Raw genomic sequence first — 26,462 nt, 5'->3', positions numbered from 1 at the left:
GTACCACACAGGAGAATGACAGGAGCGTGTGTGTGTTCACGCCAGGTTAAAGCCAGGGCGAGACTCAAGGCCCTCTCCCCCACTCATCACATACCAAGCTGGCAGCCTCACACACAACACAGGGTGGTTCGGGCCATCAACAAGGCTGGCAGAACCAAAACCAATTTTTGTTTTGGAATGGGTCAATTCTCCTGGTATTATCCCCCAAAAGAAATTTCAAAACATCACTTCAGATTCTACCTTCTCCAACTGTGATCTCCTTTGGCAGGAGGGAGTATTTCTTCATCGTCCAGTGTAGTCTTTTTGGATCCTGGGGTCTCCCAACATGCTGCTTTCAAACATTTACCCTTCAAGTGTCGTGGGAAGACAGATGGCCATAAAAACATTTCAGAGGCAAAGTACACAATGCAAAACGACTCATGACATACAGCAAAAAATGATGGAAAAGGCGAGGAGGCTGGGGGCATGGGGAGTGGAGGCTGCAGGCCCTCCGGAAAAGTCTCAAGACTCTTACCAGACCGGAAGTGCCCCTGACACACAGAAGGGGCTCAAGCTGGAGGAACAGGTGCTGTGAAGGCCAAATCTACAACCAGGTTTGCATGTTTTGGAATGTGAGGGTTTACTGATTACAAAAGCAGGGAGTTTACAGAGGTGTTCCTTTGACTTGGATGAAGAAGCAATAAATGGTTAGGGTACAGAGAAGAGACAACCAAGAAAATACCAAACCTACCAAGTAAGCGTGAGAACCAGCCCTACGAAACCCAGATGAAGTGCAATTTCAGATTTTCGCACACCCATCACCCTCCTCCGTACCCTCCCTTTTAGTAGGGCTTCGATAAGGCCTGTTGGGGAAGCCAGGAGGCCCGCGTTGTAGAGAGAGGGAGTTGAATTCAAAAGAATGCAAACAGAGCAACCCTAGGCAACAGGCCACTACTTCCTTTCTAACGTTCACCACTGAGGCCGGATGCCGGCCTGCTGGCCCACAGCTCCTTTCTTCCAATTCCCTGAGCAGCCTGCCAAAAGGACCACGTTAACCAGAATGGGGTGTGCATGCCCGGGCCTGTGAGGGGCAGGAAGGAGGGCAGGTTTGCCGAGGGCTCCTACCCCAGCCCTTCTCCAGCTGGCCCCCGACACCGGCTTGACGTCCTCCCCCTACCTGCAGGATGTACCCCCGGACGTAGTCACGCAGGGTCCAGCCCAGGCCGTGCAGGATGTGCAGCACCTCCTCCTGCTTCAGGACGCTGAAGAGACGGTCCAGCAGGATCTTGAGCCTCACAGGCACCGCCTGCGTCCCGTAGAGCATCAGACTGCTGATGTCAAACACCACGTTGGACTGCACGATCTCCACTTGGGTGGGGTGGTAGAGGTGCTGCGTGCTGAGCTTATCCAAGGCTGCGGTGGTCCCGCCAGAGGTCCAGGGGCAGGTGGGAATAAAGAGATAAAAAGGAGAGGGCAGAGACAAAGAAAGGAGAAACGAGTTACCGGAAGTTACAGGGGGCTCCATGTCTAATAGCTGGATCATAATCACAGATGTCTCAGCAGGACTGTGCAATGTAAATAGTGCTCTTCCCACCTCCTCCCGGTTTTGTTTGTTTGTTTTTTTGGATTCCGTGTGTTTATAAATTGCAGACGACAGCAAATACAAAATACATTTGGCTTTCAGGAAGAGAGCCACTGAGGAGGTTTCTAAATGACTGTGGCTGGCGCTAAAAACCTGACTAATTAATTTGCTAATTGAACTATGGCTCAACCCAAGTTACCACGGTAGTCCCCTCCCTGCACCAAAAGAAGGAACACGCACACAACTGCCAACTCAGCCACAAGAGCGGGCTCAACCAGCATCGTTTTTCTGAGTAAGATTCACCCCTTATGATACCTGGATGGTTTGAAAAGGAAAAGAAAGGTGTTCTTTAGACTTACAGGGGAAAAAGGACTAACTCAGAGGGAATAAGGAAAGCTGACCTCTGGGTCGGGGGACTAGTCATTTACCTCAAAGCTGAATTAGCTAAGGGGAATTATCCCAAGACTTAATTCTCCTAAATTCCCCTCTGGCTGTTTAGCTGTTAGTTCAGTGTTCTCTAAAAGTTATACAGGAGAAACAAACAAACAAGAAAAGGAATTCAAGTCATAATTAGGTATTTTATTAACAGCTCTGACAACGGCTCAGTATGAGATGAAACTGGAAAAAAAAGTGACTACAATCAAAGTACAAGAATTTCTGTGTATTTCAGCTGCGTCGTTTCAGCGCAGAAAACTGGGGATGACCATTCTCAGAGTAAATATTTTTAGTGGAACTAATATTTCAACAATTAGGCTTTTTTCTCCTCAAATCTAAGAAATTACATCTCTTCTCCCTAGCTCTGAAAGCCAAGATAAAGCCATACATTCTCATTCCCATCCTTATCTGAGTTACCCGGAACCCTACTGCAGATAATGTGACCACATTTTTCCTCAGTTTCTCTAAAGTGACCCACTAAGATAGTGCTGTCTCACCTACAGGGCTCAAAGAGATGCTGAAAAGATGAATGAGATAACGAATGAGAGGTGCTTTGAACTCCTGAAGAGAACACAAGAGCATTAGCTCAACTATCAGAATTGTACACAGGACCTTCTGAAGCTTAAAAGAGAGAAACATGTGAGCCTGAAAGATGGTCATCTAATCTCATGAGTCAGGCAAATGGGTATCAAACAACCACCAGGCTCAAATCCTAACTCTACCTGCAAGCACCCAAGGTTTCTGCAAGCTCGAAACCATTCTTAATACCTTCTCCCCCAACAGCACAGGCTACCGTATGTGTACACTCTGAGCAGCTCCTCTTTTAATACACCGGTATTTCTGCATATTAATGTGCGTATTTAAAAGTGCACGCGAGCACACACTCACACTTTTTAGTATTTCAAGTGTATTTTTTTAGGGCTCCTCCTCCACTCTCGTTTCCTCCTGACTTGTGGTCACTGGAGAGTTCATGTACTCTTGATAAATTGCCTTCTTACATCCACAGTGTAAAGGCCCTTATCATTTACCCGCTGGCTTCATTCAACACATTTACTCCCAGGAATACTTTGTCAAAGAGTTCGGGTTTCCTCGTACTTCATTTCTTACAGCTGATTTGTCTGATCTTTCCTATTCTAGTGGTTAAGTCAACTTTGAATAAATAGCTTTAAAAATTAATTTAACGTTTGGGAAAGATAAGGGATTCGCAAGCGCAGGGACTGAAGTCTTCTCTCACTCCACAGGGCATTTAGACAGCAAAAATGCAGGAAAGAGGTATTATTATCCCTGTTTTTCTTCAAGTACAGCTTAACTACTCAGCCTTCTGATGCGTCGCTGCTCTGCTTACAGAAATCCAGCATGCAGGTCGAGGGAAATCTCCTCTTCCGTTTCCCTTTATCAACCTTCCTGGCCCATATCAAGCACTTCTTCACAAAATTATACTGCTGTGAGCACAACAAATATGAAACTGGGAGGGATGAGTAGAGGGGAAATAAAATGACACCAAACCTGATTTTTGTCCATGTGTTCGGCACCTTGTATCTATGCATTAAGTATATGCAGGTGTGTGCACCAGTGTGTCCTAGGGCCAGGCGGAAAGCTGTCACCCCTCTCCCTCTCACTCCTTAAAAAGGGCTGGAAGTTTTAGAAGATGAAGAGGACTAAACTGTTGAGGGCACAGAAACAAAGAGAAGTTGTTCAGAGAATTGAAAGAGCACAGGTGGAACAGGTAAAAGCAAAAGTATTTCCCTATATATGCTTGTGGGACCGTCAGAGAGTGAGAGTATTAAAAGGACATTACTGATTCTTTAGCATGCCACATGTCAAGAAGTAGGAAGACACATAAATAAATAGGCCACATAAATATACAGTGGAGGTCAACAACTTTTTCTGTAAAAGTCCGGACTGTAAACATTTTAGGTTTATGGGCCATGCTCCATGTTTCACAGCTACTCACCTCTGCTACTATAGAGGGAAAACAGAGCAGACTTAAATTAAACTAATGGGCATGTCTATGTTCCAATAAAACTTTATTTACACAAATAGCTACATTTTGGGCTCTGATATGGAAAATGAAGGGGCGGGCCAAATAGTTAAAGAAAGTCAATAGTTGATAAGGAAAAAGTCCCACGGGTGTGATTTAAGCAGCAGTTACCTAGGAGATGAGCCACAGAGGAAGGCTTGAAAAATTAAACTGCTCAGCTTGCAGATGTCAACTGCAAATTTCAGCATAAACATATCATCAAAGATTATGCTCAGTCAAATTTCTTGAATGAATCAAATTTTCTGCTTTATAACTGCTGGATCGTACTGCGTCACCAAGTTGACAACAGCTTTGGGAGGGGACGTCTCCTTGGTCGGCAAAGGGTTAAGTAACAATTTTTAAACTGTCATAATAACAGTAAACTGAGAACTGGACTTCTGCCTAATGTCATGCTCTTCCTATGTCTGACTGGGGGATTCAAGTCTGGATCTCAGGTGGGTTAGTAATATGAGTTGGGCCAATGGGAACGAAGGAAAGGTAGGGCAAGAACTTGTTCAGCAGGATGGAGTGGGAAAATGATGGTCATCTACCTTTATGAGCTATGGACCTAACCATCTGCTAAAATTGTCCTATTTCAATGGTATTGCCAAAATTCCACTTTCAAATGAAATCTTAGCCAGAAATTGGGTATAAAAATATATGAAGGTGAAGCTACTCTTAATAAAGCTCGAGTGAGCATGAATTTGACAACTTCCCACCACGCATTACTCTCTTCTTCCCTTCCTCCTGTGTAAGCATCTCAGTGGGACCCCTAGAGTTCCCAGAAGCACAATTTGAAAAGCACTTGTCTGTACAATAATATGATATCAATTGTTTCGCCTGCCGTGCCTCCCCTTCATTCTGGGAACAGAAACTGGATTTCCCTTCAGGGAACCCCTTTTCTCCTACACTCGTACCATTTATTTCATAGAACAGAATATTCCTGAAGCTAGGCCTGGAAAACCAGTACCTCCCAGTTCCTTGGCCAAAACAACCAGTTTAAGAATGGGCAAGTGGGGCTTCCCTGGTGGTGCAGTGGTTGAGAGTCCGCCTGCCGATGCAGGGGACACGGGTTCGTGCCCCGGTCCGGGAAGATCCCATATGCTACGGAGCCGCTGGGCCCGTGAGCCATGGCCGCTGAGCCTGCGCATCCGGAGCCTGTGCTCGGCAGCGGGAGAGGCCCCAACAGTGAGAGGCCCGCGTACCGCAAAAAAAAAAAAAAAAAAAGCAGAAAAGAATGGGCAAGTGACCTAAGTCTAAAGAGTGATATTGAATCCAGGCTTTCAGTTAGAAATACTAGGGAGCTCTTCCCTCTTCTTGAAATTTGTAACTGGCAAATATGCTTGGGAATGAGAGTCACATGGAGGACAGTTGAGCCACAGGATGGTCTGAGAAAGACTAAGGACTGACAATGTTGTTTGATCCAGAAGATACAGCTATGGCAGTGCCTGAGGGTGGGACCCTCCCAGAATTTTCAGTTACACGAGACAACAAAAGCTCTCTCTCCCCTTCTCTCTCTCTATGTCTGCTTGAGGTAGGATTCTGTAATTTGTATCTAAAAGAGCCTTAACTAAGACAACTACCCTTTTGGGGTGTCCTTCCAGCTAGATAACATGTATTTCAAAGGAGCTGTCAGTGGTCCAACAAGGTATGTTAGTTCCAGGCTAAATGCAATTCACAATTTCTCCAGTGACTGGAATGAGGGTATCCTGAACAATTCATATCTCATACAAATTTGCAAAGGGTGATGGATGCCATCAACAACATTAATAAATAAAAATTATTGTTGTATGGGGAAGGGGAATAAAGGAAATGACCATTTAAGTACTAACTAAATATTAGGCATCATTCTAAAGGGTTACAATAATCTCGTTTAATCCTTTAAAAAAACTTACAACACAAGGTATTACTATGACTGCCTATTCGGAGATCACAGGTTCCGTGAGGGTCAGTAACTGGCCTAAGGTCACTTAGTTATTTCTCCCAAGAACTTCTTTTTCTACCACACGTTCAGATAAACAGTCAATAAGCAACTCTGGAAACGTGCAAGTCTTCATCAAGTTGGAAGTCCCTAACTCCCAACAATCTGGGCTTCCTGCCCATCACTCTGCTGAAGCAAGCATTTCAAAGGTCACGAACACCTGCCTTACTACAAAACCCCATCGCTTTTCCCTTCATTCGTCTCCATGATCTCGCCATAGCCGCTGACCTGATTGAACACCATTCCTCCTAAAATGCTCTTCTCCTTCATTCATGCATACATGCGTTTATTCACTGGCACTTAACTTTTCACCAAGGCAGGTACCGCATGCAGATGCAAAAGTCATCTTTGCTGTAAAAGAGATGGGATAAAGTACTGTAGGACACAGAAGAGAGGGCCACTCTGCCGGGAAGGAATACCCTTGTAAGTCATCAGCAAGCGAGAAAGGAGGACGACAGTCCAGGTAGACGGAACTAAGGCAGGGGTTCTCAAACACTATGTGTCTCAAAATCAGATGAAGGGCTTGTTAACACACAGGTCAGATGGCTGGGCCACCTTCCCCTGGAGTTTCTGATTCACTGGGTCAGGGGTGGGGGCCAAGAATTGGCATTTCTAACAAGTCTCCACAAGACATTGACGCTGCTGGCCAGGGACAATACTTTGAGAACCACTGCACTAATGAGGTGTGTGTAAGAGAACTGAATATCCAAAGAATGTGTCAGGCTTGCAGCAAAAGAGTTGAAGATAAATACGGAAAAGTCAGATGGGCAGTCTGTAAGAAACCTTAACACTGCAGGCCAAAACCTGTGGAAAGGTTATAATATAATTTTATTTCTGATTAATAGGATTTGGAAAATATTAAACATTTTATAAGGTGAAAATGACTTATAATTTTAGATGTAAAACTCTGACGAGAGTCCAGAAGTTTATTTAAAGCAATAGGTGTCAGCTGGGGACACATGGCCACAGAGCCACAACCCCTAAGGAAGAAGGGTCGAGAGGGAGATGGTCATGGTTCGGGTGAAAAATTACCACAGGTGATGCTGACATACACGCCTACAATACATGCCACTGAAAACCACAGAGGTGAGTTAGAGGGCAGGATAACTTACGAGTTAAGTGAACAGGGTAGGAAATGTTTGCAATACTCCACTGGGAGATGCCCTGACTCAGTGGACTTCAAATGATGATCTGCCTAAACCTGGGGTATGCACCGGCCTTTTAGAGATACGCAGACATGGGGACTCAATTTCCAGATCCTGTAATCCCATATTTACTCTTTCCTAAAACTGATCCCCCTGAGAACAGGCCCGCCTGTTCATGCAGATTATCCATCCCCAATTCTCCTGTGAAAACTATACCCTTCTTTCCTTTACCAAATAAAGGCATAACTCTGACTTGACTTATACAGTGCACTGGCGCAGGGTGTAAAGCTCTCCTGGGGGGTCAAAATAGTGGCCAGTTTGAATCGCTTTGTGAAGCCTTGTTTAAGGATTAATAAAAACACCAAGAACCTGGAAAAGGGCCCTCTTCCCCTGGTTATGCATATACAAGTAAAGGGTAGCTAGAACCTGATATTCGGGTCTATGCTGGAGCATTCAGAATTCAGACATTATGTAAAATGGGCAACAGTCATGCACTCACCTCTTGCATTCCTATTTAATAAGGTATCACTTTTTAGGAAGTATCCTGTGAGCGCAAAGCAAAAGTGTCTAATGCTGAAAATGGCTTTTCCCTCCATTCTTTTCAATTATTCTTGACACTCATCCCCAGGAGGTGTCATCACCTGGGAAAAAAAGCCCCCGAGCACATGTGATGTTTAAATTCAGTTTGAATATTTTCCCAGACCTATGAAATTTGGAAGATGCACTGAATAAAACCTGTGGATAGGAATTTTACAGAAATTCAGAAACAATGTTTATCACTTACTAAGGCAGTTACTACCCATTTAATCAAATACCATCAAAATATTTGTTATGATTAATCATTTTCATCTTATAAAGTTTTGAATATGTCTACATCCTGTTAATAGAAATAAAATTAAATTATGACCTAAATGCCAAAGCACTTAATTTTTAGCAGTATATAACTTGTTTCATTAAACACATTAAAAGTTTGACCATGTTTTTATAAAATATGGCTCTTATCTACTTTTTTCCTAAAGTCCAACACCAGATTGTGATACACACAATCATTATTAAAGTAATACCCTGACTTTTAACATACTCGTCATTTCATAAAAATCTTAAGTTATACATTATAGTGCATCATTACTAATTAAGTAATGCGAAATAGCATTTCTATTGTACACTTATTAATTTTATTAGCTCCACATTTTATTCTAGACTGTTTTAGCAAACTATCCTATGAATTGCAGTTCATAATTTATTATTTACAACTTTTCTCAAAATGCATATTAATACATTCATTTGTATTGAAATGTGAGTTCATTTCTTTTCCCAATGATAATTCAGCCTGATTTGGCCATGAGCACTGGTGGAAATTTTCATCAATTAAGAAAGCTAAATATGCAGTAATAAAAGTTATCACCTTCAAAAAAAGATATATTGCAGAAGTCATCTGAATAACTAACACAGTATTTTAATTTTCTCAGTCTTTTTGGTGTATACAAGAATAAATGATATGCCCCTAAGTGAAAGACTAACAGCTAAGTTTATAAATTGGCATTTGCTATGTCTTGTTAATGTCTTTCTCCAGAAATTGAGAAAGTAAATGACTCTAACAACATCTGGGTAATAAGGTGGATGAAACAAAGAGAAACTAACTGGTCACTGTGTAATTGTTGGCACATAATCTGAAATGATTTCTAAGAACCGAATGACAATGTGACAAAGTTCCTAGTCCCACGTATTCATGTGAACAGGTGTCTGAGCACTTAGATCTGCAAAAATGGGGAAGGAACCGATAGTGTACCTTTCCTCTTTCTTACAGTAAGTACTATTCATTTATTGATACATGAATTCATTTATTGATACATGAATCTAGGAAGAAAAAAATTTATTGCCCTATCCATTTTATTGACAGATGCATTTCTGACAAAAATCTACTTTATGTTTAATAAATTATGAAAATATGTAATATTTATATTGCTTTGATCTTATTCCTCTTGATAAAAATTAAACAATAAAATTTCCATTTATGGATATATTATCTTATCTTCTTAATTTTCCTTGCAGACATGAATGATAAAAGACTTTGCAGTGAACATATGATTTCATTTGTGGTAATGTTATTTGGGGACAGTGAACTGGAAACAAGAGTTAAGAGAAAAAATAATGACTTAGAACAATGATTTGAAGTTCCCAGTGTTTCAAGAGTGCCTGTTATCCTCCAGATTAAGGACAGAGTTTCTAGGGCTAGACTCCAAGGGTTCAAATGCTAGCTCTGCCACCAACTTGCTGCATGACCTTGGCAAGTTACTCAGCATATGGAAATGTTAGGATGGAACTTTGTTTTCAAAATTCTTTTGGGGGCAGGCAAGACAATAGCATGAAGACCACTACCTTAGTACAAGGAGAAAGAAAAGGAGAACAAAGAATCAAGACCAAACTAACAAGTACGGGGAAGAAAAGAGATGCTTGGAGTGAAGATGAGTCAGGGTTACAGGATGACTGAGATTTTCAAGTTTGGAGGATTTGGACGGGAAATCAACTGAGATGCAGGGGACCCATCAGGATTCCAGAGGAGCTGCCTCTCCAGCTGCCCACCTGTGATCATCTGCCTCTGGGAATCCAACTACTCCTATACTACACCGGCCATCCCTAACCTGTAAGTTGAGCTCTACCCAAACTCTGTGCCCTCGACTCCAGACATGTACTTGTGACCCCTACTGCTGTGAAAGGTAAACCCAAGAAACTAGGCCAAAATGCTTGAAATCAAATCTTTTTTGTTGTGATTTTTTTGGACTGAATATCTCATAGGTGCTCATTGAAAAAATATAAATTTGAGAAAAAGAAAAACAAACGGAAGACAGTCATACATAATCCCACCAACCAAAGGCACTATTGTCTACATGTTGATGTAGCTGCATCTACTTTTCTTCAGTCCCTAATTTTATGTAGTTAAGGGTCACACACTAGTTACAAATTTCTATCTTGTTGTTGTTTTTCTCACTGAACTTTATATAGCATGAACACTCAAAATTATCTCTGACTACCTAGTCCCCGTAAATGTCTCCACTGCAGTTCCCCTGGATCTAACCCTCCTCTCTGGCCTAACTTCTACCACTTCAGTAGAGGCTTTTAGACCCTCCTAAGTCCACTACTGCAAGCGACTCCTGGCTGGTCTGGTGTGGTGTGGTCTGCCTCTGCTCTCTCTGGTGTAATACAGAAAGAACAGAGTCAGTTCTCAAGTCAGTATTCTCAAAAGGCTGCTTAGAATATGTCTCTTTTCTGCTCAAAAGTTTCCAGTAATGCTCCAGCCCTACCCTCCCAGCCCCCAAATTCTTAACCTGGGTCAGAAGACCTTGGAAAGACTGATTTACTACTTTCCAGCCTAATAACCCTCTAACATGGCTCTCTGTTCCAACAAAAGTGAGCTGCCCACTGCCTTTCTAACAAAACTAGTGAGGAAAGCAGACTTTAAAAAAATACACATTAACACACAGTATTACAAACTGGGTATGTGACATGAGAACATAATTTAAACAGGGCTAGGGATGGGGTGTTCCAGGCAAAGCCATTTCTGCTAGGACGTGAACAAGGGAGAGTAGCACATGATGAGGCTGGAGAGACAAGCAGGGTTCCAACTGCCGAGCTACATTTTTCAATTTTTCAATGCTGTTCATTAAGGGCCTTTCCTCTTTCTTTCTTTACCTTTTTAACTACCGTTTTCTTCCAGCTTCCATACAAGTTCTGTTTTCCTTTTCTATAAACTTGGAGAGGTCCCCTCATCTAAGAGCAAACTGTCTCAACAATGATAGCACTTAAAGTGAGCCAATCATGCACATACCAACTACATGTTGCCCATTTACTGGGTCGCTTCTGTGCCTATTTTATCAGAAGAGCTTCAGCAACCGTATCTGAAACATAATCAATCAAGGGTGTTCAGCGCTCATATTGTTGAGTGGATGGACACAGCTAGTGTGCAAAGATAGGATTCGATTCCACTGTGCCACCCAATTCTTAATTTCACTCACGTCTCATTCTCAGCCCTCCCCTCTGCTCTTTACACTCTAGACAACAGTGGGGGTAGGTAATTACAGCAGTTTGGGAAGTGAGATGGGGCTGCTAGCTGAGCAGAAATTAACTAAAGTTGCATAATTTATTCCCTTTCCTACCACTTCAAGCATTATTTGGGGGCATCCAATGGATTTCTAGGTAAAAGCAGTATGAGATCTAGTGGTATTAAAGAAAACAAGCTTAATACCAGGGTGCAGAGACCACATCATAATGAACAGACATTATGAGAATCATAGTTCAGATCACTAAGTTTGTGATCCATGTGCTAGATCTATGGTCTCCTAGCTATAGGAAAAGGTATAGTAGAGCCAGTCCTCCTCCATATCCACGGGTACTGATCCATGGACTCAACCAACCGTGGATGGAAAATATTCACCAACAAAAAATTCCATAAAGTTCCAAAAAAGCAAAACTTGAATTTGCCATGTCCTACAACTACTTACATAGCATTTACATTGTATTGGGTATTATAAGTAATCCAGAGATGAACGTATATGGTGGATTTGGGAGGATATGCATAGGTTATATGCAAATGCTACAGCGTTTTTATATAAGAGACTTGAGCATCCATGGATTTTGATATCCGTGCGGGTCCTGGAACCAAATCCCTTGGATACCAAGGGACAAGCGTATAGACTTTTGAAAGGGGTCAGAGAACAGTCAACACAATAAGGTAAGAAGAGCATCTACAAAGAAAAGATTATTTTTCTTTTGTAAAAGGTCTGGAGGAAAAGCAAAAAAGCAAACAGACAAATTAACCTCTTTTTTAGTATGCAGAATTTTCTTGGGAAAAAGAAAAGGGTTTAACTGTACAATATGGATACTAGTTAGAAAAAGAAAAAAAATCATACAATAAGAGCTTCTTAAACTGTGAATTAGGTTACTGAGGGAACATAATTTACCTGGATTTCTTTACAATGCCAGAAACAAAAGTTTAAACTGGTAATTTTCAGGCTATAAAACAAAGGAGAAATTGAAGCCTGGATATAATTTCAATAAACACTTCGATAGGATCTATAGTTTTTCAAAGGAAAGTGGTGGCTAAGCCACAAGACCCAAAAAAGTCAGTATGAAGAAAACTCATTTCTGTCAGGAACAGAATCACCATAAGGACAACAGCCGGAATTTCTGTGCTTCATTAATGTAAGTGTGTAACGTAAATGTAAAATAAGTATAAAATGTAATGCAAGATATGGAATAAATATGAAGTAATATAGACTTTTAACTACGTTGCTAACTTAAAGAACAAAGTAATGTCCTTTATAAAATTCAGTTTTCAAATGTATAAAATAGTACCGGCAGTGTGTGAAGGGTGGTTATAAAAGAACTTGCATCTATTAAATGAAATGTGAATAACTATTTTTTTATTTCGATTTTTAATACCAGGAATTACTCCTCAAACCTTCAAATAAATTAAAATAAATGTAAACCTGTAATTCTACAGACTTCACTTCCAATATTTTCTGTGAGGGTCACAGAAATAAGACCATATTCAGATACATTTTTTTCTTAATGTAGGAGTATAAAAGTGCTTTTCACCGATCCTAGAAAATTGGCTCTCAGTGATAGTTTATAGTTCTTAGTTTTCCACAACTTTTTTTAAACATAACTTTCTTTAAAAGCCAAATTCAAGTGACTTAGGTGGTTTTCACAGGAATACGCTCAAATACTTCAGGCCCTGATGTCCGGTGGATTCCATCGAACAGTTGTTCAGGCATGGCGGTGTGAAGCTTATAGCCATTCAATAAAAGAAAAAGTGAGCCAAATGGAACGATTTTTCAAAGCCACCTACTTCGCAGAGTAAAACAATTAAAAATTTGTATGAAAACGGTCTAAAAGGAAGCCTTTTATTTCACTAATTTCTAGTCCTGTCCTGGATATTTTTAAATTTTTAAATGCTAATTTGAAGCAATTTTAGAAATAAAAAAAAAATTAAAGAAGCCTTATGCTTTCATCTTGGGAGAAAGCCAAGTGAGCCTTAAATTGCAAAGCTAATTGTTTCGAGAACTACAGTCTCTTGCCCCAACTCCCCTTAGGATTCCAAATTATAAGAGCATCAAGTGGTCAGCTTTTAGGAGCTGTGAGTCCTAGAATACTATTTTAATTTCTAAGAGGTTAACATTTCAATGTGTCTTTAAATGTTGTTTTATGGAATTCTTTCCACGATCACTTGAAGAGTCGAATAAAAACAGTTGTTAGTGACAGAATTTTATTAGGGCAATTTCTGGGGGCAGATTTTTAAGTTTTGATTACTTATAATCAGAATATTGTTCCCTTTCCTACTTCAAGTACCCAGACCATAACCTCTGAATTTATAAGGGTGGGTGGCTCTTCATTCTTGCTAATATGACCAATAATTTCCAATTATACGATACTTTATAATCTGCACACTATACCCAATATAATGATATGTCATTTCAAGGTAGCTAGCCCATGAACTTCTACAGGTTTAATGGGATTTTACATATTTAGAATTTCATCGTAAAGGGGCCCTTTGGAAGCATTAAAACATCAATCCTTTCCCATTATAAGACTCAGCTCTCTTACTAGGCCAAGAGCATCAAGGCACAGGGCAAAGCCTTAACGCACCCATAGGTTGTAAGCCAGTTCCCAATAAAAGCCGTAGCACTGGGGGAGAACATTAATAAATGGCAATGATGACATATTAAAAACTTTTTAGTGAATCAGGTGATCGATCAGGAAGGTGGACCATGATTGTTACTGAGAGAAAAAGTCCTCACGACTTGAAGGAATATTTAGATCTGCACATTGTATTCAATACTTTTGCGGGGAGAGAACTGTGTAACTGGGAGCAAATTAAGTATAAAATAACTCATGTTCCATTTAAGTCATAACTTTCTAACTGGAACTGTCAAGGCTGAATTAATTAGGATATTTAATACCAAAGAGAGAGACGGCTTGCTTTTAGAATTTTTTTTTTAAGGAAAGAAGAAAAGGAATGATACGTAGCTGAAAGAGTTGATCCCCAAGCCTGGTGATAAAATCTGTCAGCCCTTCTGTGTGAAGGGCTTATTTTTCTTCTTGAACAAATAGTGTGTCAGTGTTTTTAAGTCAAAAAAAAAAAAAAAACAGCAACGACAACAACAACAACAACACGTCTGCCAAGCCTCCAAAAACCCTGATTATGTTACTATATCTTATATGCCTTATGTGAATGATGCCCGATTTTTTTCTTGTGCCTTAATACATGAGGGATAGCTACATGAATACTCTTACGGTCCGTTAGGAATGTGATCCTACACTGTAGGGAGCAAAGGGGGACAGAAGGAGCTCCAATGAGCTCCCACTGTCTCACGGATTTTAATTGTTCCCTGGCTGACATGCAGCTTTGAGTGTGTATGGATATGCACACACACACCGACAATTAGTCCAGGGTAGAATTTGAGCTCCACTTGAGACTATCTAGGTAATATTTCAAACTGACTGGCATTTCCCCCCTGTGGCCTTATGCATAATAAAGTCCTCACAACAGACTTTGGAAATCATTAAAGTCTGACGGAGGCACACGTAAAAGTAGACTGTCAACACTGGGTTATTCAGAAGCTCACTCTCCTGGCAAGGAGATTAAACAGATCCTTGGTTTTGCTTCTCTTCCTCCTTCCTTTTCCTTCCATGGCCCACTTTTGGGGGCATGTCTCTCCTCATATGCATCTCCATCAGAAGGTGGTAAGGGGAAAGAGCAAATGCAATCTGCAAACTTGACAGTAAGTCTAGGAATTAGAGACTGACTAACCGAATCTACTTGCTGAAACCAGGTTTGGGGATTATTATTATTCCTGCTGCTGTTCTATCCAATCTCTAGTCACCAAGGTGAGCTGAAAGTTGACTACACAAACCTTGCTTTATATAATTCACAGATCAATGAATTAAATGCACACTGACTACAAAATATACCCCCTTGAAAAGTAACAATTGAAATTTGCTACTTGAACGGAACATGTGCGTCCTTCATTCAACAAACAGAAAATGAATTCTTCTGCAAGAGAACAATCACCCTACTCCCAATTTATTAACTTTAAAGACTTAATTTTCTTTAAGTAGCATATATCTGTATCAGAATTTCACTATGGAGACATTATAAATGCAAAAGGCATATTTATTTTTGATAGAACATGTGCTTTAAACTCTTTCACATGTAGTGAAGAAGTATTTCAAAACTGAGAGAGAGAGCAGTGATACAAAAAGCCAGCAGCTGGTAGGAAAAATACCTAAAAGAAAGAAATGATTATATTCCGTCTTTTTTTTTTTTAATGAACGTCACCTTTGTGTCACAAGTATTTTTCCTTCCCTCTCCCAGTAAGTCAGCCTGAAATCTCATTCTAAATCTATAATCAATCTTTTTTCTCCCACTGTAATCCCTTAAAACTCTGGGCTATCACACATACTTTTGACACTGATGCGTGTTTTCTTCTGTATTGCTGGATTGGCTTAAGGCATATATCAAGTATCAAACTGCTTTGCATCTATGACTGGTGGGATAAAAGACCTCTATATAAAGATCTGCTCATAAAAAAAGGGCTCAGAAGGCAGTCTCAGGAAAAGTCTAAACTAACCAAATTTTAAATGCATGATCAGAAAATGTTAGGGACTAAAGCAATGCTTGCCGATTTTTCCATTAATATGATCAATGTACAATTGAGCAGAGAGGAAAGCCTTAAAGTTACCATCCCGTTCTCTACTAGTCGGTTCTTTTGACACCTAAAAGCTATCAACAAGGCTAAACGGCTCTCAGAGTTTAAGCCACCTCCAAAATGAAACTATTATATACCATCACAAATATTTCATAAAGCTCAAAACTTTGAGAAAAGAAGTCTCCTGAAATGATGTAAACAGAGGGGGAAGATACTGGTTAGCTCTGTGAATCCTGGTTACCCAATTTGATAATGGTAATTACCCTAATTTCTGATTAGAAGGCAAGTTCTATGAATCAGGACCAACAGGCACAATAAAAAAAAAAAATCCCAATTTTAAAATGTAGTAATTGTTCCTGTAGATATTTTACTATACTTAAAAACCAGTAATAGAAAACACTTGCCAAGTTCATTTAGTCTCTGACTGAGGCACACATATGTGATCTCCTAATTTACAGCTTGCATGTACAGATGTTCACACTTAGTAAAAGGGTTTCTTAATAGCTTTTTTTTAATTAAAAGTGTGTTGATAATAGGTGTTTTAAACATATCCAAACAACACAGCTGAACTGACAAATGCCTGTCTTCGTGTCTCACATTGAGGCAAGATTTTATGAGAGAAACTATTATGATTCAGTGGCATGGTCTATAGGATAAATGCTACCCCCAAAACCTCCAAATGAGATCTTTCATTAATTTTTCTCTCTGTGATCTGCTTCCAAGTCGAGATGTTAGATTGCTACTAGGTTCATGTAGCCGAAAGCAGAACCACACAGCCGTTGCTGGCTGCCTGCAGTTTTTTTCCTTTGCAAAACTTTGAACCCCATCCAGCTTTGACACACTGCCTCTTCAGCTAATAACTATCAAGTTTCCCCTTGTCTCCTGTCTACTTTTCTTTGAGGCAATTGCGCACTCAGCACCCCGAGATAATAACACACATCTATAAGATAAAAGCAATGGCATTAATGTAATTGTCTGCCTTTCTCTCTTTAGCCTAATCTCTTTTTTCCTTCAGTTTTGACTGCCTATGTGACACCTGTTTTTGTCTCCTCTGATCCTACGACAGGTTTTCCGCTGACAAGGTTTTTGCCTGACAGAGATTCTGCAGACAAGAACATAATAAAATATGAAGAACTGCTTGTCAGAGTTTCTGCCAATGCTCACATGAAATAAAGAAAAAAAATGACTTTTTTTTTTTTTTTTTTTTTATAAGGGGCCCTGTGATGGTCGCTTTTGGCCTGTCAGGAAAAAGACTTCCCTGGCCAATTTCTCCATGCCAAACAGGTGTTTTCTTTTATGTGAGAGGCTGATTTGTTTTTAAATTTTTACTGATAGTGGAAAACATGAATAGCCAAAAGGGGGGAGGGGGGAATTTCTTACCCTCAGATTTTTGCAGGCAAAGGAGTACTGAAGAACTACTAAACAGAAGTGAAAAATACTTCACTCAAGACCACATCTTCTGAATAAAACAAAAATGCCAACATGTGTTAATGATCAAACAAATTTAACTTCTCTAAAGTTTACTTCTTGGTTGGTTAGGCTATTAAAACCTTCCACCTACCTTTCGCTTGTTTTGTCCGAAGACACAGGGGGAAACAGCAGAGATGAAAAAAGAGTGAGGGCTGAAAAAGAGAAATGCAGAAACAGGACTAAAGGCAGGGAGTTGCAGGCTATGTTTACTACTTAAAATGGGAAGAGGCTGCTGGAAAAGAAACTGGCAGTTAGGAATCAGAGACTTTTAGATACACGTAGGAGGTTCCCATAAGCCTTTGTTCCATGTGTTCTCTCAGGTGGGAGATGCTACAATGGGTATCAGCACCCAGAGATGAAGAAGTGCTTTTCCTGAGGTCCCAAGCTAGTGGAGGGATCAGTATTACAGAAACTACCCTTCTGGTCTCAGTGAAGTATTCTGAGAGTATACAGAAGGTAATACTTAATTGCTCCTGGGGGCGAACAGGTCCAGCTTCCCTGATGACCAGGGCAGAGGAAAGAGCAGACATGATCAATAGCGCAGCAGTTGTGAAAGCACGAAGGACTGAGTGAAAGGACAGGAGCCAGAATTTGGGATTCTAGGATTCTCACACCAGTTTTAACTACTCTACCAGCAAACCAGTTTAACCTAAGCTTCGGTCCTCCAAATACATTTATCTCACACCAAGGACCTAGAATAGCCATGCCTAATAGAAATATAATTCAAGTCACATACATAATTTTAAATTTCTCTAATCTCATTTCAAAAGCAAAAAATGAACAATGAAACTAATTTTAAAAAATATATTTTATCTAACCCAATACATAAAAATTTTACCAATATGTAGACAATATAAAAATGATTCTCAATGAGCTATTTTACATTCTTTTTTTTTTGAGACTACATTTCTAAATTTCAGTGTACACTTTACACTTACAACTTATCTCAGTTGGGACTAACCACATCTCAAGTGCTCAGATCCAAAATGGTGGCTTCCTTTTTGGAAAGCCAGGTTTACAGTTGCCTTTGCATTCTGTGGCCAATTGAACTTAAGGCCCAGCAAGGCTGTCCTTTCAATTAATTGGGTCTGCACTTGCTTTTGTAGGATCACCTGACCATACAACCAGGCTGGGAGACCTAGAGGCCAAAGGAGGGATTTCCCTGTGTATCAAGGAACAGCTCTAAGGAGAGAGGGACCTTACTACTGGGCCCCTTAACAGGTATTGCTTACAAGTCTATACAGTTGTGGCAGTAACTGCTTTAATTATTTCCTATACAATGCTTTAGCTATCTGCTCACTCATAACAGATTAACTCAAGCTTCTGAAAGAGTTACAAACTTCTACCCTCCCAGAAGGCAACACCTGGTAAGGAATGAGTTGCACAGACAACGTTTTATGCCTCCCAGAATACAAGTCAGAATTTCTCTGAAATACCACATGCATCTCATCCAGCGATTTTACTCTTCAAATGTGGGGGTTAGGGGTGGAGGGGGGGTATGGGGGGACCCACACTTAGAAGAAGTCATCACTATGACACAATAGCAGGAAGAATGGTTGAGAGTACTGCTGAGGCATCCTGGGTCCTTCTGACCCAGCAGCATCTCCCCATTATCTGAACAGAGCATCCTGACTAAAATGAGAGGAACTGAGTATGTTTCATTTATAACCCCTTCAATTTGTGTTCTGCTTAACCTGGTGAACTCCAGTTAACTAAGATGTTCTTATAAACAATTAAGCTTCCTGTAGGATCGTTAGCAAGATATAAAAATTTATGATGTAATAAAGTGCAATAAAATGATAAAGTGGTTAGCCCATCAAAGCACTTCACATGCAAGAATACAGGTGTGAAAATAGGCACAAGTAGCCTTCACCCTGTCTAAAATTCGTTTACTTCTGGGTTTTGGATTTTCAACAGATAAGCAACCCTACAATTCATCTCAACTGATGTGCACTTCTTAAAATGTGACTTTGCGGGGAAAAAGGGTTTTGGACTTCTATTCAAATATGGGCTCACATGACATTTTAGGGGAGATGGAAGGTATGAAGCTAAACTGGATTTGCTGGGGAAAACAAGATCACCCTAGGAACAGCTGGTCTCACAGCCAAAGGAACTGGTGACCTCACTCCAGCACTGGACACTGAAGAAATTCATGAGGCTCTAGAGAGTATAATCAATAATCAGTCCACTTCTTCATTTAACCCTCCTCAAAACTTCACTGTGCTATTCAGGTACATTCCTATTATTATTTGAGCTTACAGATAAAAGAACTGGGGCTAACTAACTAGAGACTGAGATGGGATTCGACCACTGGCCTGAACACACCCAACTTTTAACCATTTCGACCACAATAAAATGTGTCTGTCATGTTCTCAAGGTTGAAGCTTTACTTCTGTAAGAATTTAGAAATAACAACTGACACTTATTAAGTAGATTATCTCATTTAATGCCAGAAAGAACCCTGCAAACTAGGCACTATCATTATCCACATTTCACAGATGAGAATACAGAGGTTATGTAACCTGGCCAAGGTTCTACTGATGGCAGGTGGTAGAGGCAGGATGCGAACCTACACAGAGCTGCACTTTTACCTCCTTTTCTCTCACGCCTCCCATTTGCGTACCTGAAGCTTCTTCAGACCCTGAGGCTCCAGCTCTGTAGGTTTCAATCTCAAGATCCTCCCTAGAAAGTCCTTAGCAGGGGACTGGCACTGTACACTTTAGAGCCCAGGATTTACCAGATCCACCGTATGTTTCCATCTGAACAAGATGGAGCTAGAAAACAACATCTGAGGAGCTAACAGGCAGAGAGCCCAGGACTTTGAAGGGGAGGCACTGTTTGTGTGGTGATTAAAAAAAAAAAAAAAATTGAGGGAGTTCAAAGCACCGTCCCAAAGGTGGGCAGACTGAGAAACAACTCAAAACAAGCAGCTCAGGGACACAATAAGAATATAGTTAATGCCATGAAGGAAGCAGCAAACCGTCACATTTGTGAGGATGTCCTCCCTTTCAAGCTTATCAGCTGTGATCAGGGAGTAAGGGAGAGAAGCAGAAGAGGGCACGGTGCCCTCAGGTCAAGCAAAGAAGGCTCTTGTGCCAGGCAGGAAAGTGGCCTTGTGTTTGCTCTCTAAAATAAAAATAAGTGGAGAGATGTTCAAGGACCTCGTCCATGGAGAGAGCAGGACCCTCCTGGCCCCCCCAGAGCCAGGAGGCAGCTAGAAGTTGGTTTCCCTGACTAAAAGAGAATTCTGCAGCTAGGCGAGCCAGGTTTCAGTGTCACAACCGGGAAGAACTAAGTCTTCTAGAAAGACACATTCTGTTAAGCAGATACTCCATGAACTCCCACCTTTTCCAAACCAGTGCACCAGGGGAAGAGGACTGTGGGGTTTCTATCCTCGTGTTTCTAAGCAAAGCCCTAGGAGCATGGCCACCTACCTCTTCCCAAAGGATCAGGTTCTTACTCTGCCACGGCGAAGCCTGCATTTATTTCCCTGTGCTGAGGTTTCCAGCTAGGACCTTTCTTACGTTTTTTCATCTAATCCTAAATACCCCTCTGCAACAATTCCCTCCCAAAGCAAAATTCACTCTTGTTAGGACAGCCTCCAGGTCAGTAAGAGGGAGGCAGGGCTTTCTTGCAGGTTAATATCTGCGAGCATTATTTTCCTTTGTCAGAGGACACTCCGTTTTATTCACCCTCCTCTCTTACGCTTGACAAATTTACAAATGATCATATAGAAACTGTTGCTGTGTTACTCAGAATGAGCATGATGTCAGAGAAATGCCATGCTTTATTGCTTTTGATAATAGACTTCTATCGGGGTTGGGAAGAGCAGAAGACTAGCAAAGAAAAGAGAATGGAAAAGGAAAGCGTATACTTAATTACACTGGCTCTTGGACTGGTCAGGGAGAATATTACAGAACTACCAGTTGGGGATAAACTACTTTCACAGATGTTCAGACAAGTCATAAGAAGAGCACAGCCTGGGACAAGTAATAAAGACATGTGACCTTTCATGGGATAAAATGAAAAATTACTGGTTTTGGTCTACCCCGCTTAAATCCTTACAAAGTACCGAGCAGCCAACAAATCTCAGGAACCTGTAAACAGAATAGTTTACAGATTTGTGATCTTGTGATTCTAAATGTAGGATGGACATGATCAAAAAGTTTTTGATTACAGAATGCTCAGAACCGATGGCCCTGATTTAGGACTTAATTATGCAAATTAAGCCTAACTAGGGTTTTCTTTTAGGTATCAGCTTGCCAGATTTAGCACATAAAAACACAGGACTACTCAGCTGAATTTGCAAGGTACATGTTTATACTAGAAAATTATTCGCTGTTTACCTGAAATTCAAATTTAACGGGATGTCCTATGTTTTCTATTCGGGTGAGTGTCTCTATAAATAGCCCTGCTCTGATAAGACATATCAAGTAAAGAGCTGGGAATTCAAATTCAACGATGCCGAGAAAAAAGAGAAAAATGACTTCCAGTGAACTACAAAAAAGAAAGGCTTGAAATTAACGGATTATATGAATATTAAGTCTTACAGTATATTAAACCATAAAGCTGGTTGGTAGATGACACTAAATTAACTTTATACTGCTCACCATTTCCTGTGGCACAGAATTGAAGAACCAAAGCATACCTGGTACAATACTTTACATATGATGTATGTTTAATAAATATCTCTTCATTGATGATCCAGATGACAGGCCAAGCCTGCTCATTTTACATTTAAAAAATCTGAATAGTTTGAACACTGGCAGGAAAACAGCTGGCTTGCTGAGTAAATAAAGTATTTAAAGTCAAAGTATTCTATAAAGAAAATAATTTGCACCAAGAAAGCTACCGTGGGGTTCATTAACCTATACAATATAGTTTTTATTCATCAAGCCTCTATCCTTGACAAATGCTTACTGGACATCCCAAGAAACAATGAATTTTTTTTTTGTTGTTGTTAAAAAGGAGTTTTAACAAGTGGTCTTCGTCAGAAGTAAAAATTACTGAGCTAGCCAAGGAAAAAAATTCTAAATAAATTACTTTTCTAAAATCTGCCCACCTCTTTTATCAAATCAAACATATCCCATCATGTTTTTTTTTAAACAGTAATTTTCCGGTTGGCCTGGATTATCATTAAATGTTTCTGAAAATCATTTAGAATATAGTTTACTTTTTAACACTTGTACTACTTTATTCATCTTACTGGTTTCAAAATAAAGTCATCATCTAGACTATAGACATTAAAACTAATTTGCAAACAACAAATAATAAAAATGGTTTAGTACAGTAGCCCTCGCCCTTTACACCCCACCTCCAGTTTATCCCAAAGGCAAGAGAGTCCGATTAGTTATACTTCTCACTGGAAGCAGGTTCCTCAGAGGAGAATGATGAGTAGCTACAAAGTACACTTCCTCCCACCCCTTCACAACTCAGTATACTAGTAAGATTTGCTAATTTGTAGGCTATGTAAAATCTTTGGCTGAAGCTTCAATTCTCTGAACAGTAGAATTACTACCCTAGTATGGTGGGAAAGGGTCAAAATGCCACCTACTGAATTTCTACTGACACAAACATTTATGTCACCAGTAAAGAAGCCCATTACTGCTCTTACGCTGATACCTTATTTTGGCAATGTTGAACCAAGAAAAATTAAACTTGCAGGAAATGTGTTTTTTTTTAATGTTTTCAAGACTCACTCTGATAATTTTAGGCAAATGAAGGAAAAGCATAGAAAAGACAATGCAAACAGAGGAAGGAAAAAAATACAGTTGTTAAGTGAATTAAGTGGCAGTATGCTGGAGTCCTTCAACTGAAGACTGTGAAATATGACAAAATTAGAAACTCCAGGTTATTATACACTGTTGGTATGGACATCCTATATCCCCAAAGAGCTTGTTTTAAATAATGTTAAATTCAATAAAGCCCTGCTTTCAAAGTGCAAGAGCTGAAATTCCTTAATGGGGAAAAAGAGCAGGAAATCCTTTATTAATTCAGTGGGAAATACCTACTGGTAATCAAGGAGTCATTTTTGGGTTCCCCCCTCTTTATCTCAATGGTGCTAAGATTTCAAGGAAGTAATTTGTGAACAGCACCAAGGCCCAGTGAGTAATTGCAAAATTCAGGTGTTACAGTATGATGAATTAATTACTCCTTTTCACTTTTCAAAACATCTTAAGATTTTTGTAAAGCAACTAATGTCAACAGTTCAAGCAGACTTAAGAAGCAATCTATAAAGCTATGAAGTGACTGTGTGAGACTGTGTGTGTATGAATAAATATATAATAACCCACGAAATCCTACATCTTAGGAAGAAACTGAATATGCTGATAACAAAGAAGATATAGTAAGACATTAATTCAAAAGAGGCCAACAAATTTCTAAAAATTCATCGTTTTGTAGAGAAACCCTGATTTGGGCATTTAGTTATTTTTAACGGCAAATATTAATTTTTTATGGTACAATTACACGCGGAGTGTGTTCAGGGCTATGATGAAATGATGCCATGAGATGTATTTTGGTAGGCTTGCTGTTCCATCTACTTTCACAGAAAAATCACACAGTAGAAAAAACAAGTCACTTTCTCCTTGTCCCACACATAGGATATTGTACTGAGTAAGGCAGCCAGGAAGACTGCTGTATCTCACAGCTCTGAGCAGAAATAACTGGAGACACGATTTCAGGGTTTTCTGTGCAGGGGGAGAGAGTGAAGCAATTAGTTGAAATGCTAAGGGCAAAAAGAGTGGGTGCTCTCATCCCACTGCCAACTCAAAAGCTAGGAGCCAGACCCTCTCTGTCATATTTGTCCTACTGAATGGGGGAAGAGTGAGATCTGTATATCGGCGTGTACATATTTTGAGTTGTATACAGATATGTCTCCCTTGTGGGGGAAGAGAGGTCAAGGTGATAGTAGTGGTGAGGAAAAGTTAGATCTGAGAAACTTCACAATTAATATACCAGAAACACAGAATTTCTAATGACACGGTAGGAAAGGCCAAGTCTGATGTAACAGAAATACCTTATTCAAGTTTAGGGAAAAACCACATCCCTCAGAAAATCTTAGAAACAACCACTGGCTGGGGATAATTTATGTTGTTCAAGAAGGAAGAAATATTGCTTTTTCCCCCCATTACACTACTAATGTAATATGCACGTGGAAGTTAGACAGATAAAATAAACTGGTGACACAGTAAACTTTTATACTCACAAGGCTACCACAGTAGACAGATGATGGTAACACAAGATGGCTTTGGAAAAAATGAGAGGGAATGAATGAAAAGTCCTTTGTTTAATGACTGGACCCTCCCCACCCCCTTATTGCTCATGTGTTGTCCAGTTTGTTGCTTTTAACATGTATAATTTATTTTAAAGGCTTCATATAGTTTATCGTCAATGCTCACAATAATCTTACAAGGTGGATGTCATTAACCCTCTTATTACAGTTAAGAAAGCTCAGATGCAGAGGTGCTGAGCGACATGTCATCAAAGTTGTAGAGCCAGAATTTGGCCCCGCACTGCCTCCAGGATCCTTGATGGGCTTGGGACATAAGCTGTTATCTGGCAGAGCCAATACTTACTGAGGGAAAGAAGGATACTTGGGAAGTGTTATAAACTGAATTGTGTTCCCCCTCCCCCAAATTCATCTGTTGAAGCCTTCATCCCCAGTCCTTCAGAATGTGACTGTATTTGGAGAGAGGGCCTTTCTTCAAGAGGTGATTAGATTAAAATGAGGCCCTTAGGGTGGCCCCTCATCCAATCTGACTAAGAAGAGGAATCCGGGTGCACAGAGACACCAGGGGTGTGCCTCACAGAACAAAGATCATGTGAGGACACAGCGAGTCGGCAGCCATCTGCAAGCCAGTAAGACAGGCCTCAGAATGAAACCACCCTGATATGGGACTTCCGGCCCTTCAGAACCATGAGAAAATAAATTTCTGATGTTTAAGCTGCCCAGTCGGTGGCATTTTGTTATGGCAGCCCGAGCAAACTCATGTAGGAAGGGAGAAAAAGTCATCGAACGCAGTCACTTGCACAGACCACAAAAGCAACAGCAGCTCAAGTGTGGTTCAAAACTGGACTGAGAGTTGTTACAGATTTTGGCCTTGTTAATAAAGCAGGAACAAGTTCCATCCCTGGAGGCACTGGAGGATTGTGGCTCTGTGTCTCAGGCACACGCCTTCCAGTGTGCTCCCCCCATACTACTCGATACACCTCTTCTCTCTCCCTCACAGAAACAGGGCTGAAATGGCCCCATAACACCAACCTACGTGCCCCAACAAGCAAGACACATGATAAATTAAATGCATCTCAAGGCATGGTCCGGTGTCGTTCCCTCAGATCTTGCTAGAATAACATGACATTTAAAAAAATACAACCCACTGGATATTTGGCACTGCTTGGGAATGAAGAATATGTCCACTTAAGAGCCACTCCCCCAGGCTGTCAATAAAATCTCAAGCCAGGATTTCTTCTATAAACATTACCTATCTTTTAAAATTATACAGCCTAGGAAGTGAAGAAAACTAACGTAAAGTCCCTGCTTATTTGCAAGTCTCCTTTCGCCTCAACGTCAAAAACATAAACCAGACAGAAGAACACGTTAAATGCTCAGTGAAGGCCCACGGATGGGACAGCTCTGTGCATCTGGCAAAGAGCCTCCACCCTTCCCGCCTCGGCCCCCGGTCACCCTCGCCCCGAACACACACCTATGCAGAGCTCACCCTCCACCAGGGCCAGCCTCCTCCAATCCCCGGGCACGCTGAAAGACGGTATTTACGGATTATTTTTTTTCAGATACCAGCCAAATAATGTTCCCGTTCACTCTCTCACCCACCTTAGACCATACAGAATTTAACATCTGGGAGGATAAACTCTGCCCCGAACGCAGATGACAAGGCTGAGCAGTCATGGAGGAGTTCTCCTCAAGCAAAGAGGACTTGCCAGCTCCCCTCTGAGGTCCAGGCCCTGAAAGGCCAACTGTGGTATGTTTGAGTTTCCATCGGGCCTGGTGCTTGCTGGCTGCTGCTATGTTCACTCAGAACCCAACTGTCCTATAAACATCTCGCCCTGCTGCTGAGAGCTGCCCGCCTGGCCTTACTTCTTGGAGCCGAGAATATGCAATTTGGGAGCTGCAGGCTGCACG

General features: G+C 40.7%; 1 protein-coding gene across 19 annotated transcripts in view; it reads right to left on the bottom strand.

The window, feature by feature from the left end:
• BNC2 (basonuclin zinc finger protein 2) overlaps window positions 1-26,462 on the bottom strand; it is a 425,725-nt gene that overhangs the window by 127,579 nt on the left and 271,684 nt on the right. For 16 of the 19 annotated variants that reach the window (XM_079927977.1, XM_079927978.1, XM_079927982.1 and 13 more), the window contains one exon: window positions 1,157-1,392. The exons of 2 other annotated variants lie outside the window; for them this stretch is intronic. In XM_079927977.1, coding sequence (XP_079784103.1) covers window positions 1,157-1,392 — 236 coding nt within the window. Of the gene's footprint in view, window positions 1-1,156; window positions 1,393-19,943; window positions 20,986-26,462 lie in introns of those variants that run through there. One more of the 19 variants, XM_079927969.1, reaches the window with a different exon arrangement.

The sequence above is a fragment of the Stenella coeruleoalba genome (assembly GCF_951394435.1).
Source record: "Stenella coeruleoalba genome assembly, chromosome: 7".
Taxonomy (NCBI): domain Eukaryota; kingdom Metazoa; phylum Chordata; class Mammalia; order Artiodactyla; family Delphinidae; genus Stenella; species Stenella coeruleoalba.
This window is presented reverse-complemented; position numbering and strand designations above follow the sequence as displayed.